This window comes from Triticum urartu, chromosome 3 (assembly GCF_003073215.2).
Source record: "Triticum urartu cultivar G1812 chromosome 3, Tu2.1, whole genome shotgun sequence".
Taxonomy (NCBI): Eukaryota; Viridiplantae; Streptophyta; class Magnoliopsida; order Poales; family Poaceae; genus Triticum; species Triticum urartu.
Genome location: NC_053024.1, coordinates 91720388 through 91733405, shown reverse-complemented (window position 1 = coordinate 91733405; position 13018 = coordinate 91720388). Strand labels below are relative to the sequence as shown.

Here is a 13018-nt window from a genome sequence, read left to right as displayed (position 1 = left end):
TTGACATTAGAAAAGCTTTAGCATACGAACTACACGATCTTTGTGCTAGGCTTAGGATTGGGTCTTGTCCATCACATCATTCTCCTAATGATGTGATCCCGTTATCAACGACATCCAATGTCCATGGTTAGGAAACCATAACTATCTATTGATCAACGAGCTAGTCAACTAGAGGCTTACTAGGGACATGGTGTTGTCTATGTATCCACACATGTATCTGAGTTTCCTATCAATACAATTCTAGCATGGACAATAAACGATTATCATGAACAAGGAAATATAATAATAACCAATTTACTATTGCCTCTAGGGCATATTTCTAGCAATATTCTATTTTGGATGTTTAATGGGCTTATTTATACACTTCTATATAATTTTGGGGACTAACCTATTAACCGGAGGCCCATCCCAAATTACTGTTTTTTGCCTATTTCAAGGTTTCGCAGAAAAAGAATATCAAATGGAGTCCAAACGGAATGAAACCTTCGGGAGCGTGATTTTTGGAACAAACGTGATCCAGAGAACTTGGAGTGTACGTCAAGCAACCACCGAGGAAGCCATGAGGTAGGGGGGGCACGCCTACGCCCCTGGGAGAGCCCTCCACCCTCGTGGGCCCCTCTTGGCTCCACTGACCTACTTCTTCCTCCTATATATACCTACGTACCCTGAAAACATCAGGGAGCACCACAAAACCCTATTTCCACCGCTGCAACCTTCTGTACCCAAGAGATCCCATCTTGGGGCCATTTCCGGAGCTCCGCCGGAGGGGGCATTGATCACAGAGGGCTTCTACATCAAAACCATAGCCCCTCCAATAATGTGTGAGTAGTTTACCTCAGACCTTCGGGTCCATAGTTATTAGCTAGATGGCTTATTCTCTCCCTTTGGATCTCAATACAAAGTTCTCCTCGATTCTCTTGGAGATCTATTCGATGTAATCTTCTTTTGCGGTGTGTTTGTCGAGATCCGATGAATTGCGGGTTTATGGTCAAGATTACCTATGAACAATATTTGAATATTCTCTAAATTCTTTTATGTATGATTGGTTATCTTTGCAAGTCTCTTTGAATTTTCAGTTTGGTTTGGCCTACTAGATTGATATTTCTTGCAATGGGATAAGTGCTTAGCTTTGGGTTCAATCCTGGGGTGCTCCATCCCAGTGACAGTAGGGGAAACGACACGTATTGTATTGTTGCCATTGAGGATAAAAAGACGGGGTTTATATCATATTGCATGAGTTTATCCCTCTACATCATGTAATCTTGCTTAAAGCGTTACTCCGTTCTTATGAACTTAATACTCTAGATGCATGCTGGATAGCGGTCGATGTGTGGAGTAATAGTAGTAGATGCAGGCAGGAGTCGGTCTACTTGTCACGGACGTGATGCCTATATACATGATCATACCTAGATATTCTCATAACTGTGCTCAATTCTATCAATTGCTCGACAGTAATTTGTTCACCCACCGTAATACTTATGCTATCTTGAGAGAAGCCACTAGTGAAACCTATGGCCCCCGGGTCTATCTTCCATCATATTAATCTTCCGTCAACTAGCTATTTCTAGCACCATTTATTTTGCAATCTTTACTATAAATCTATATCATAAAAATACCAAAAATATTTATCTTATTATTATTATCTCTATCAGATCTCACTCTTGCAAGTGGCCGTGAAGGGATTGACAACCTGTTTATCGCATTGGTTGCGAGGTTCTTATTTGTTTGTGTAGGTACGAGGTGACTCGCGCGTGGTCTCCTATTGGATTGATACCTTGGTTCTCAAAAACTGAGGGAAATACTTACGCTGCTTTGCTGCATCACCCTTTCCTCTTCAAGGTAAAACCAACGCATGCTCATGAGGTAGCAAGAAGGATTTCTGGCGCCGTTGCCGGGGAGATCTATGCCAAGTCAAGACATACCAAGTATCCATCACAACTCTTATCCCTCGCATTACATTATTTTCTATTTGCCTCTCGTTTTCCTCTCCCCCACTTCACCCTTACCGTTTTATTCGCCCTATTTTCCGTTCGCCTCTTTTTTGTTTGCTTTGATGTCTTACTTGGCTCGTTTGCTCATTTGGTTGGAATAGTTGTTTATTTATTGCTAAACAGAGAACCTAAGATCTATGAATCCTCATCCGCTTGCTAATCTTTTTTAGAGATCCAATTATGATGAACCAACTGCTAGTGACTTTTGTGCACTAGATTATCTTTATGAAGTTTTGCTTGAAATTCGTGAATCTGAAAATTGTGATGAAGTACTTTATGGACTGATTCACGATGGATCTTTGAATAGAAAGCATGATTGCAATGATGATAGTATAAATTCTATTAATGTCAATTGTGCTTATAATATGCAAAACCCTAAGCTTGGGGATGCTAGTTTTGCTATGTCTACTACTTGTTGCAATGATCATGATTGGGATGATTCTTCTTATGATCTTGAAAATTTATTTAAGCCCCATGATGAATATGAGATTGATTATAATGTTTGCAATAATATTGAAAGTGGGTTTGGAAGAGTGACAACTTTAAATCCCATATATTTGGATAATATTAAATCTTATGAAGTTTTTGATAAAAGTGGGTTTGGAGAGGTCATGACTTTAGTTAATGTTAATCCCACTATTTTGGAAGAGTGTCAACTTTGCACGCATGTGGATCATGTTGAGAATATTTTATATGATAGCTATATTGTTGAATTTGATTATGATCCCACATTTAATTATTATGAGAGAGGGAAATATGGTTGTAGAGATTTTCATGTTGCTAAATTACCTCTCGTTATGTTGAGATTGCTATTGTTTCTTTCCTCTTCCTTGCATATGCTAGTTTTTGCCTCCTATGATAATTTCTTTGCCTATAAGATGCCTATGCATAGGAAGTAAGCTAGACTTAGATGTGTTTGTCACGTGTTTCATGATGCTCTCTTTGTGCTTCAATTATTGTCTATCATGTGAGCATTATTGAAATTATCAATGCCTAGCTAAAAGGCTTTAAAAAAGCGCTTGTTGGGAGACAACCCAATATTTCTCCTTGCTGTTATTCAATAAATAATTTATCTATCCTCTGTTTTGTTTGTGTTTTTTGTGTTTAATTAGTGTTTGTACCAAGTAGAACCTTTGGGAAGACTTGGGGAAAGTCTTTGCGATCTTGCTGTAAAAAATAGAAACTTTAGCACTCACGAGAATTGCTGCCATTTTTATTGGAGAGTGATATTTAGTTAATTCTTTTTGAATATGATTAATATATAAATTCCTCACGTGCATAAATTTATTTTAGAATTTTTGGGGTTCCAGAAGTTTGCGTTAGTTACAGATTACTACAGACTATTCTGTTTTTGACAGATTCTGTTTTTCGTGTGTTGTTTGCTTATTTTGACGAATCTATGGCCAATAATGGAGTTTATAAACCATAGAGATGTTGGAATATAGTAGGTTTAACACCAATATAAATAAAGAATGATTTCATTACAGTACCTTGAAGTGGTGTTTTGTTTTCTTTCGCTAACGGAGCTCACGAGATTTTCTGTTAAGTTTTGTGTTGTGAAGTTTTCAAGTTTTGGGTAAAGATTTGATGGATTATGGAACAAGGAGTGGTAAGAGCCTAAGATTGGGGATGCGCAAGGTACCCCAAGGTAAAATACAAGGACACCAAAAAGCCTAAGCTTGGGGATGCCCCGGAAGGCATCGCCTCTTTTGTCTTCGTCTATCGGTAACTTTACTTGGAGCTATATTTTTGTTCATCACATGATATGTGTTTTGCTTGGAGCGTCTTGTATGATTTGAGTATTTGCTTTTTAGTTTACCACAATCATCCTTGATGTACACACCTTTTGAGAGAGACACGCATGAATCGGAATTTATTAGAATAATCTATGTGCTTCACTTATATCTTTTAGAGCACGGTGGTGGTTTCATTTTATAGAAATAATTGATCTCGCATGCTTCACTTATATTATTCTGAGAGTCCTTTAGAACAACATGGTAATTTTCTTTTGATATTATAAAAAACTTTCATATAAGTGCATTGAAGTTTGATACTTGATGATTGTTTTGAGATATGGAGATAGTGATATTAAAGTTATGCTAGTTGAGTAGTTGTGAATTTGAGAAATACTTATGTTGAAGTTTGCAAGTCCCGTAGCATGCACGTATGGTAAACGTTGTGTAAAAAATTTGAAACATGAGGTGTTATTTGATTATCTTCCTTATGAGTGGCGGTCGGGGACGAGCGGTGGTCTTTTCCTACCAATCTATCCCCCTAGGAGCATGCGCGTAATACTTGGTTTTTGATGACTTGTAGATTTTTGCAATAAGTATGTGAGTTCTTTATGACTAATGTTGAGTCCATGAATTATACGCACTCTCACCCTTCCATCATTGCTAGCCTCTTCGGTACCGTGCATTGCCCTTTCTCACCTTGAGAGTTGGTGCAAACTTCGCCGGTGCATCCAAACCCCGTGATACGATACGCTCTATCACACATAAACCTCCTTATATCTTCCTCAAAACAGACACCATACCTTCCTATTATGACATTTCCATAGCCATTCCGAGATATATTTCCATGCAACTTTCCACCATTCCGTTTATTATGACACACATCATCATTGTCATATTGCCTAGCATGATCATGTAGTTGACATCGTATTTGTGGCAAAGCCACCGCTCATAATTCTTTCATACATGTCACTCATGAGTCATTGCACATCCTGGTACACCGTGGATGCATTCATATAGAGTCATATCTTGTTCTAGTATCGAGTTGTAATCATTGAGTTGTAAATAAATAGAAGTGTGATGATCATCATTAATAGAGCATTGTCCCAAAAAATAACAAAAAGAGAAAGGCCAAAAAAATTATAAAAATAAAAAGGGGCAATGCTACTATCCTTTTTTTCCCACACTAGTACAAATGCCCGTGCGTTGCACCGGGCAAAATATTAAGTATAAATTGCTCCACGTGCTATTATGCAACATTTTTAATATAATTTTTACAAATGTCAGCAATAAGGTCAATGTAACCTTTGAGTGTAGCAATTATGATCTCGACGCACCGCGGTCTAGAAGTGTCCATGCAACAGGACTGTAATGAACGAAATTGCTATCTTTCCTCTAAAAAAACAGGAATAAGGCAACCTGCAAAAATTAAGACTCGACAATGTTTTTATCTATGGTGACAACCGACCCTGTTTGTACTTCCTAGGTTGCGACACCAAGACAGCCCGATACAAATTATGGAATGCTGCTAGTAATTATGGATAGTTTTCAACAGAGATTCTGTCGATTGTGATCACTGACCACACGTAGCTGAGTGCCTGAGTCAAAGAATAAAAGGACATCTCAAACCAGGCAATATCAAAATGCCCGTTCATGCCCATGTAGCCACATCACACAACAACAAAAGTTCATCTGAATAAAGCTCAGCAAGAAAGGCACATATAATGGCAAACATGGAAACATGAAACGGAAGTACATGACTATATAATCTATCAAAGAAAAGAAAATACAGCCCTGATGGGGAAACCAGTTCATACTGTTGCATTCCAAAAAACTATTGAAGAAAACACAGAAGGTCATCTATAGCCTCTAGCAAACTTTTGAAGATAAATCAGACTAAAGACTGATGGCTTAGACTCTATCCAAACTGGAGATAAAAATATGTAGTGAACAGTAAGGAAATTATGTGGTGTGTGAGATTAGATATGCCTAACTTTAAACTTAAATTAGAATTCATGGATGCCAAATAACATCTCTGTGCGACATGCATGTACTATTTCTGATATCATGCTCTAACGTGTACATTATTAAATTAGCAATGGACAATGCCATGCCTACACATGTATTGGTTAGGGGGCATCACGGATTGGAAGGAGGTCTACGACAGTACCTTGCTCTGAAGTGTATTTGCTAGGATTCGGATTTGGATAGGTACAAGATCAAGGAGGTCCTTACAGGGGCAGTGGAAAGGTGGGTGAATACCTGCACAGGGCCGAGCTGGGTAGCCAGCATGGTGAGTGGAGTGGGGCCAGAGCAGCGCGCCGTCCGGGATCCGGGTCCTCTCCTCCAACTTAACCTCTTCATGAAACAAAGAAAGAAAGAAAGAAAATACCTTGGACCCAAAGAAGCTGAGTATGCACGGCAAGATAGCAACCCCTGAGAAGATACAAAACCTCGCCCAATCTCCTGCCAACCAGACGTACAAACAGAGTATGGGACCAACATACACATACACTCTTCATAGCATAATAAAACAGAAGTACCAAACCATTCCAAGAAAATCTTGTAGTACATTCTATCAGAACACAACATATACACGCATGTACACCATGATCCATGATCGTCACTGAAAACAGGCCACTCCGGCTGGCAAAGAAGTGGCAGCAAAGCGCACACTTGTCCTCGTCAGGTTTCTATACTTAACATGTAGACCTCATAGTCATTCACTTATCCTCAAGATACGGTCTCTTGCTATCGTCATCTGCGCCTCCAGAGTAGCTATTTTGCTGATAGGAGAGCCCCTGTCATTTAGGGTAGGACGCAAGAAGACATCTACCTCTTTCACGATATCTTTTTCTTCGTTGTCATTCACCAGAGCTTGGCCGAAAGACTGTAGTGCAGCGATGAGGACAGAGGAAGCATCTTCTGTGTCCAAGGGATCATCTTCTTCAGTTTCTGACTCATCCTGTGACAAAGAGGGATTTCAGTGCAAGCAAGAAATTGAAGTGTATGTATAGACAAAAAGAAACTGTGCAGGGCTACAGATTCTGATGATACAACATCAATTTACTTAAGCTCTTACACGGGCAGTGAAGGTCAAGGTGAACCTAAGGAAATATCATAGTTTGCAAAAAAAAAGTTGAAAGAAGACGATCAAATTAAAATCATGTAACTAAATACATAGAAGAATCTTCTTATAAATAAACCAGGCAACCAATATTTTGTCTGATATTCAAAGAGCTATGTTTGATTGACTCTTCTATATTATACGATGCTCTATGGCACAGATAAATGAGAGCCAAAAGAGTATTATTAAAATTGAATGCATGCCTTATATATACCAAGGGTCGTTCTTGAGAAAATTTGTGGCTCATGCCTCTTGACATTTAGAAGAAAATGTTGGATAATATGTAGGTGCTAGCACTTTGCAGAAGGTACAAACCTTACAGGTTCACTCAAGCAAATACCACAAGTCATATTTTCGCACAGTAATGGTTCACAGAATTACAGAAAAATTGAGAGAGAGAGAGAGAGAGAGAGAGAAGCAACAAGTTGGAGTTCAGAGGAGAACTGCAGCAACGGGTTTGAGAAGAGCTTCAGAAGAAGTGCAGCAGCAACAGCGCTAAGAGAGATGGGACAGCCATAGGCAGCAAGGAGCAGAGAGGAGAGGCAACGGCAAGGCAAGACTACTACAAAACCTATGACTAAGTCGAACTATATATTTTTACGATTGATGGGCATACTCGCGACTTCACCCATAATATTTCAAAAGAAGTTGAATCCTTCATTTTTCAAATTTGAGCATTGGCACACATCCACTGTATGGATTAGTCATATTATCAGGCTGGGTCAGTATATTAGTCAATTTGTCACATAAATAGTTTGTCAAACCAATTCTAGTAATAATCAATAGACATGCATATCTCTGGAAAAAAAGGAACACACATGCATACAGTGGAAGTGTCTCAAGGGCCAAACAATTCTGGAAACTACCATAGCAGAAATCATATTTGAACTTGCATTGCAGTATGCAAGAAACTGATGATATTGTCCCCAAGTAGTCTAGGATAACCTGATGATCAAACAAAACACTAAGTGATTATCTAGAGAATTATAGATTCGTCAAATTCTTAAATCAGTGTTTTAATAAAACAACATCTGTTAATTTGGAACTGTTTGTTATTGTTGATTGTTCGTAAGTCCATTTAGTTAAGGTTCTCAATCGGATTTCCATCCCACTTTCATTCAATTAGGTTCAGCAAATTCCTGTTATTACCTTGACAGTGCCCTGCCCACTGCTGGAGAGAGTTAATATTTTTGGCAAGAAATCTCTCTGTTATAAATGGTCCAAATTTATCTATATGTATTATGTATGTCCCCAATAATAGAGAAAACATTCTGGTCCTCTTCTTCTCTAGCAAATCTTCGACAGTGATGGGGATAGCCAATGACCTTTCTCTGATTTCTGAGTTTCAGAGGTAGAGGGTGGAAAAATTAGAAAGTCAACAAAGGGCTAGATGAATCTGATTGAAGAACAAAAGACAACAAAATATTTTGTTCTGAATAAATCATCAATTATATGTCCAATTAGTACTGTCCAGTTAAAGGTCGAAGCTAGAATCATAGATCTTACAACTGTACTTCCAAAAAGAACCATTCAATGTCAGACTTTTGTCATTGCTAAACGTCAGGATCTCATATCATACAGTGATAATTCTCCTAGATTAGGATTATACCAAATTAGTGATAAATAAAATAACTACAATTTGGAGCTTCAAGTAAAGCAAAAGTAGTTAACTTAATTCTCTAGTCGACGGCTATGTTGGTACCTGAAGAATCATTCTGCCCCTACTTAGTTCAGCACCTTGTCCCTCGTTCTTGGCGCAGCATCCAATCCCAAATCTCCAACCTCGTAGCGAATTCTAGTCAACAAGTAGTAGCATGGAATACTTCTACAACTAACTTAGAATCAGACAAGAAGACATTCTTACCATGTTGGCGTATATGACACTGGAACCACTCATGCAACCATTGTCTAGATGCGTCTCTTTGGGTTCAAAACTGTGAATTTTAGAGATGCACTTCTCTGAAAGCATAAAGATACCATATCAGACTCAACTCTTGGCTCAACAAATCATAAAGTTCGGTGCAAGTGCTTATACTACTTTTATGTGCAAATCCAAGTGAGAGTAGTATATTGGTAATCCATATTTCAGATGGAAACGGGGAAAACAGAAGTGTGATTTTGAAGGTGAATACCTTATGCTCCATCTCATGGATAAAACAGTTACAGTCAGATGCATGCTAGGCGGCATTCTCTTGCTCCGAGGTCGTGGCTCCTCTTCCGCCTCCCTCTGCAGCCTGTTGATCTTGATGGAACAAGGAGTGCCGCATCCGTCGTGCGACAAATCGATTGACCCGACTCCCGCCTCTTCCTCAATCTCTTTGCTACGTGGGAAGTAGGACGGCGACGTGCAAGAGAGAAGGAGTTGGGAAGAAAGAAATAAGGAGCGGCAGAGGAGGCATGCGGCACCCGAGCGCAGCGCCACCCTCCCCGCCATGGCCACCGGCCCCTTCAAGCTTGCGCCGCCGTGGTCCGTGGCTTCGACGCCGGCGAACTCCTCACCCTGGTCGATTCTCCATTTTCTCCTCCTTCATCTCCGCGCATGCCTCCCGCCTTGCTGCCGCCGCTTAATGCGACGCCGCTGCCTTGCTGCCGCATCTCCTGGGCGCAGCGCCGCCTACCCGCCTCGCTGCCGCCGCCTGATGCGGCGCCCGAGCGCACCGCCGCCTCCCCGCCTCACGGCCGCATCTCCTGAGCGCAGCGCTGCCTCCCGCGCCCGAGCGCGCCGCCGCCTTCCCGCCTCGCAGCCGCATCTCCCGAGCGCATTGCCGCCTCCCCGCCGCCGTTTTATCCCTGCAAAAGAAACCGTCATCTCAAATTAGCCATTATAAAGGATCGCAGGTTGAATATTCAGAAACTGAGGGTCCTTTTTGCGAAAATGAAGCGTTTTCTTAGCTAATCACTTAAAATAGGACTGCGGGTTGAATTCTCAGAAACAGAGGGGCTTTTCTGCAAAAATGACAACAACGGACGACCAGAAGCAATCGTCGGCTTATTATTAGGAAAAGACTTGTGCTTCAAAGTAGCACCATGATCTTTATGGTAGAGTCTCTTGTTTTGTCATTTTCATATACTAGTGGGAATTTTTCATTATAGAACTTGGCTTGTATATTCCAACAATGGGCCTCCTCAAGTGCGCTAGGTCTTCGTGAGCAAGCAAGTTGGATGCACACCCACTTAGTTTCTTTTGTTGAGCTTTCATACATTTATAGCTCTAGTGCATCCGTTGCATGGCAATCCCTACTCCTTGCATTGACATCAATTAATGGGCATCTCCCTGGCCCATTGATTAGCCGCGTCAATGTGAGACTTTCTCATTTTTGTCTTCTCCACATAACCCCCTTAATTATATTCTATTCCATCCATAGTGCTATATCCATGGCTCACGCTCATGTATTGTGTGAAAGTTGAAAAAAGTTTGAGATTACTAAAGTATGAAACAATTGCTTGGCTTGTCATCAGGGTTGTGCATGATGAGAGCATTCTTGTGTGAGAAAATGGAGCATGACCAAACTATATGATTTTGTAGGGATGAACTTTCTTTGGCCATACTATTTTGAGAAGACATGATTGCTTAGTTAGTATGCTTGAAGTATTATTATTTTTATGCCAATATTAAACTTTTATCTTGAATCTTTCAGATCTTAACATTTATGCCACAATAAAGAAAATTACATTGAGAAATATGTTAGGAAGCATTCCACATCAAAAATTCTGTTTTTATCATTTACCTACTCGAGGATGAGCAGGAATTAAGTTTGGGGATGCTTGATACATCTCCAACGTATCTATAATTTTTGATTGCTCCATGATATTATATATTCTGTTTTGGATGTTTAATGGGCTTATTTATGCACTTTTATATTATTTTGGGACTAACCTATTAACCGGAGGCCCAGCCCAAATTGCTGTTTTTTTGCCTATTTCAGTGTTTCGCAAAAAAAGAATATCAAACGGATTCCAAACAGAATGAAACCTTCGGGAGCGTGATTTTTGGAACAAATGTGATCCAGAGGACTTGGAGTGGACGTCAAGCAACCACCAAGCCATGAGGCAGGGGGGCGCGCCTACCCCCTAGGCGAGCCCTCCACCCTCGTGGGCCCCTCGTGGCTCCACCGACCTACGTCTTCCTCCTATATATACCTACGTACCCTGAAAACATCAGGGAGCACCACAAAACTCTATTTCCACCGCCGTAACCTTCTGTACCCAAGAGATCCCATCTTGGGGCCTTTTCCGAAGATCCGTCGGAGGGGGCATTGATCACGGAGGGCTTCTACATCAACACCATAACCCCTCCGATAATGTGTGAGTAGTTTACCTCAGACCTTCGGGTCCATAGTTATTAGCTAGATGGCTTCTTCTCTCCCTTTGGATCTCAATACAAAGTTCTCCTCGATTCTCTTGGAGATCTATTCGATGTAATCTTCTTTTGCGGTGTGTTTGTCGAGATCCGATGAATTGTGGGTTTATGATCAAGATTATCTATGAACAATATTTGAATCTTCTCTGAATTCTTTTATGTATGATTGCTTATCTTTGCAAGTCTCTTCAAATTTTCAGTTTTGTTTGGCCTACTAGATTGATCTTTCTTGCAATGGGAGAAGTGCTTAGCTTTGGGTTCAATCTTGTGGTGCTCGATCCCAGTGATAGTAAGGGAAACGACACGTATTGTATTGTTGCCGTATTGTATTGTTGCCATCGAGGATAAAAAGATGGGGTTTATATCATATTGCATGAGTTTATCCCTCTACATCATGTCATCTTGCCTTTAAGCGTTACTCTGTTCTTATGAACTTAATACTCTAGATGCATGCTGGATAGCGGTCGATGTGTGGAGTAATAGTAGTAGATGCAACGCAGTGGTCTACTTGTCACAGACGTGATGCCTATATACATGATCATGCCTAGATATTCTCATAACTATGCGCTTTTCTATCAATTGCTTACAGTAATTTGTTCACCCACCGTAATACTTATGCTATCTTGAGAGAAGCCACTAGTGAAACCTATGGCCCCCGGGTCTATTCTCCATCATATAAGTTTCTAATCTTTTTTATTTTGCAATCTTTAATTTCAATCTATATCATAAAAATGCCAAAAATATTTATCTTATTATTTTATTATTATCTCTATCAGATCTCTCTCTTGCAAGTGGTCGTGAAGGGATTAACAACCCCTTTATCGCATTGGTTGTGATGTTCTTATTTGTTTGTGTAGGTACGAGGTGACTCGCGCGTGGTCTCCTACTGGATTGATACCTTGGTTCTCAAAAACTGAGAGAAATACTTACGCTTCTTTGTTGCATCACCCTTTCCTATTCAAGGGAAAACCAACGCATGCTCAAGAGGTAGCAAGCTCAAGAGGTAGCAAGAAGGATTTCTGGCCCCGTTGCCGGGGAGATCTACGCCAAGTCAAGACATACCAAGTACCCATCACAACTCTTATCCTTCGCATTACATTATGTGCCATTTGCCTCTTGTTTTCCTCTCCCCCACTTCATCCTTGCCATTTTATTCACCCTCTCTTTCCGTTCGCCTCTTTTTGTTGCCTCTTGTTGCTTGTTGCCCTTATGGCCCTGCCTAGATTTGGTGACCTTCACCTTAAAAGGATGGAAGAGATTGAAAGCAATGTCAGAAGCTTTATGACTTTACATTTTGAGCATAATTATTTCTTTTGAAAAGATCTTAAGGAACAAAAAGGCTTTATGGAGTTCATGAATAAAGAGCTTGATGACATGTCTAAAGAATTTAATGGTTTGAAATCTCAGATTGCTCATCTTGAAAAATTAATTGCTGAAATCTCGAATAAGCAAGCCACCTTAGTTAGTTAGATGGCCGCTAAACCGGAAAGTTTTTATGAGAATAAAGATGAAGATCTAAAAGTAATTGATGTGTCCCCTATTAAATCCTTGTTTTGCAATATGAATCTTGATAATGATGGGACTGGAGATGAGTCAACTTTAGTTAGAAGGCGTCCCAAAAATTCAGAGTTTTTAGATCTTGATGCAAAAATTGGTAAAAGTGGGATTGAAGAGGTTAAACTTTAGATAGCAACGAACCCACTATCTTGGATTTCAAGGAATTTAATTATGATAATTTCTCTTTGATAGATTGTATTTCCTTGTTGCAATCCGTGCTAAATTCTCCTCATGCTTATAGTCAAAATAA

General features: G+C 40.0%; 1 protein-coding gene across 3 annotated transcripts; it reads right to left on the bottom strand.

The window, feature by feature from the left end:
• Positions 1-6219: 6219 nt before the first annotated feature.
• LOC125543043 lies at positions 6220-9674 on the bottom strand. 3 transcript variants are annotated; one of them, XR_007298239.1, is made up of 4 exons: positions 8984-9674; positions 8716-8810; positions 8554-8626; positions 6220-6689 (listed from the first exon to the last, which is right to left on the bottom strand). XR_007298239.1 is itself a non-coding variant. In XM_048706287.1 (4 exons), the coding sequence occupies exons 2-4, from the start codon at positions 8746-8748 to the stop codon at positions 6444-6446; spliced, it is 372 nt and encodes a 123-aa protein (XP_048562244.1). In that variant the 5' UTR covers positions 8749-8810; positions 8984-9653; the 3' UTR covers positions 6220-6443. The 3 variants fall into 3 exon arrangements, 1 of the variants encoding a protein (XP_048562244.1); XR_007298238.1 differs by having other exon boundaries at positions 8554-8633; positions 8984-9673; XM_048706287.1 differs by having other exon boundaries at positions 8554-8646; positions 8984-9653.
• Positions 9675-13018: the final 3344 nt, after the last annotated feature.

What these genes read in the sequence shown, in the direction of transcription:
- LOC125543043 (XM_048706287.1), bottom strand. Translation starts at nt 8,748, where the DNA reads ATGAGTGGTTCCAGTGTCATATACGCCAACATG. An exon ending in GTGTCATATACGCCAACATG is followed by an intron (nt 8,647 to 8,715) that starts GTAAGAATGTCT and finishes CTTGTTGACTAG; the next exon opens with AATTCGCTACGAGGTTGGAG. An exon ending in GGGGCAGAATGATTCTTCAG is followed by an intron (nt 6,690 to 8,553) that starts GTACCAACATAG and finishes TCTTTGTCACAG; the next exon opens with GATGAGTCAGAAACTGAAGA.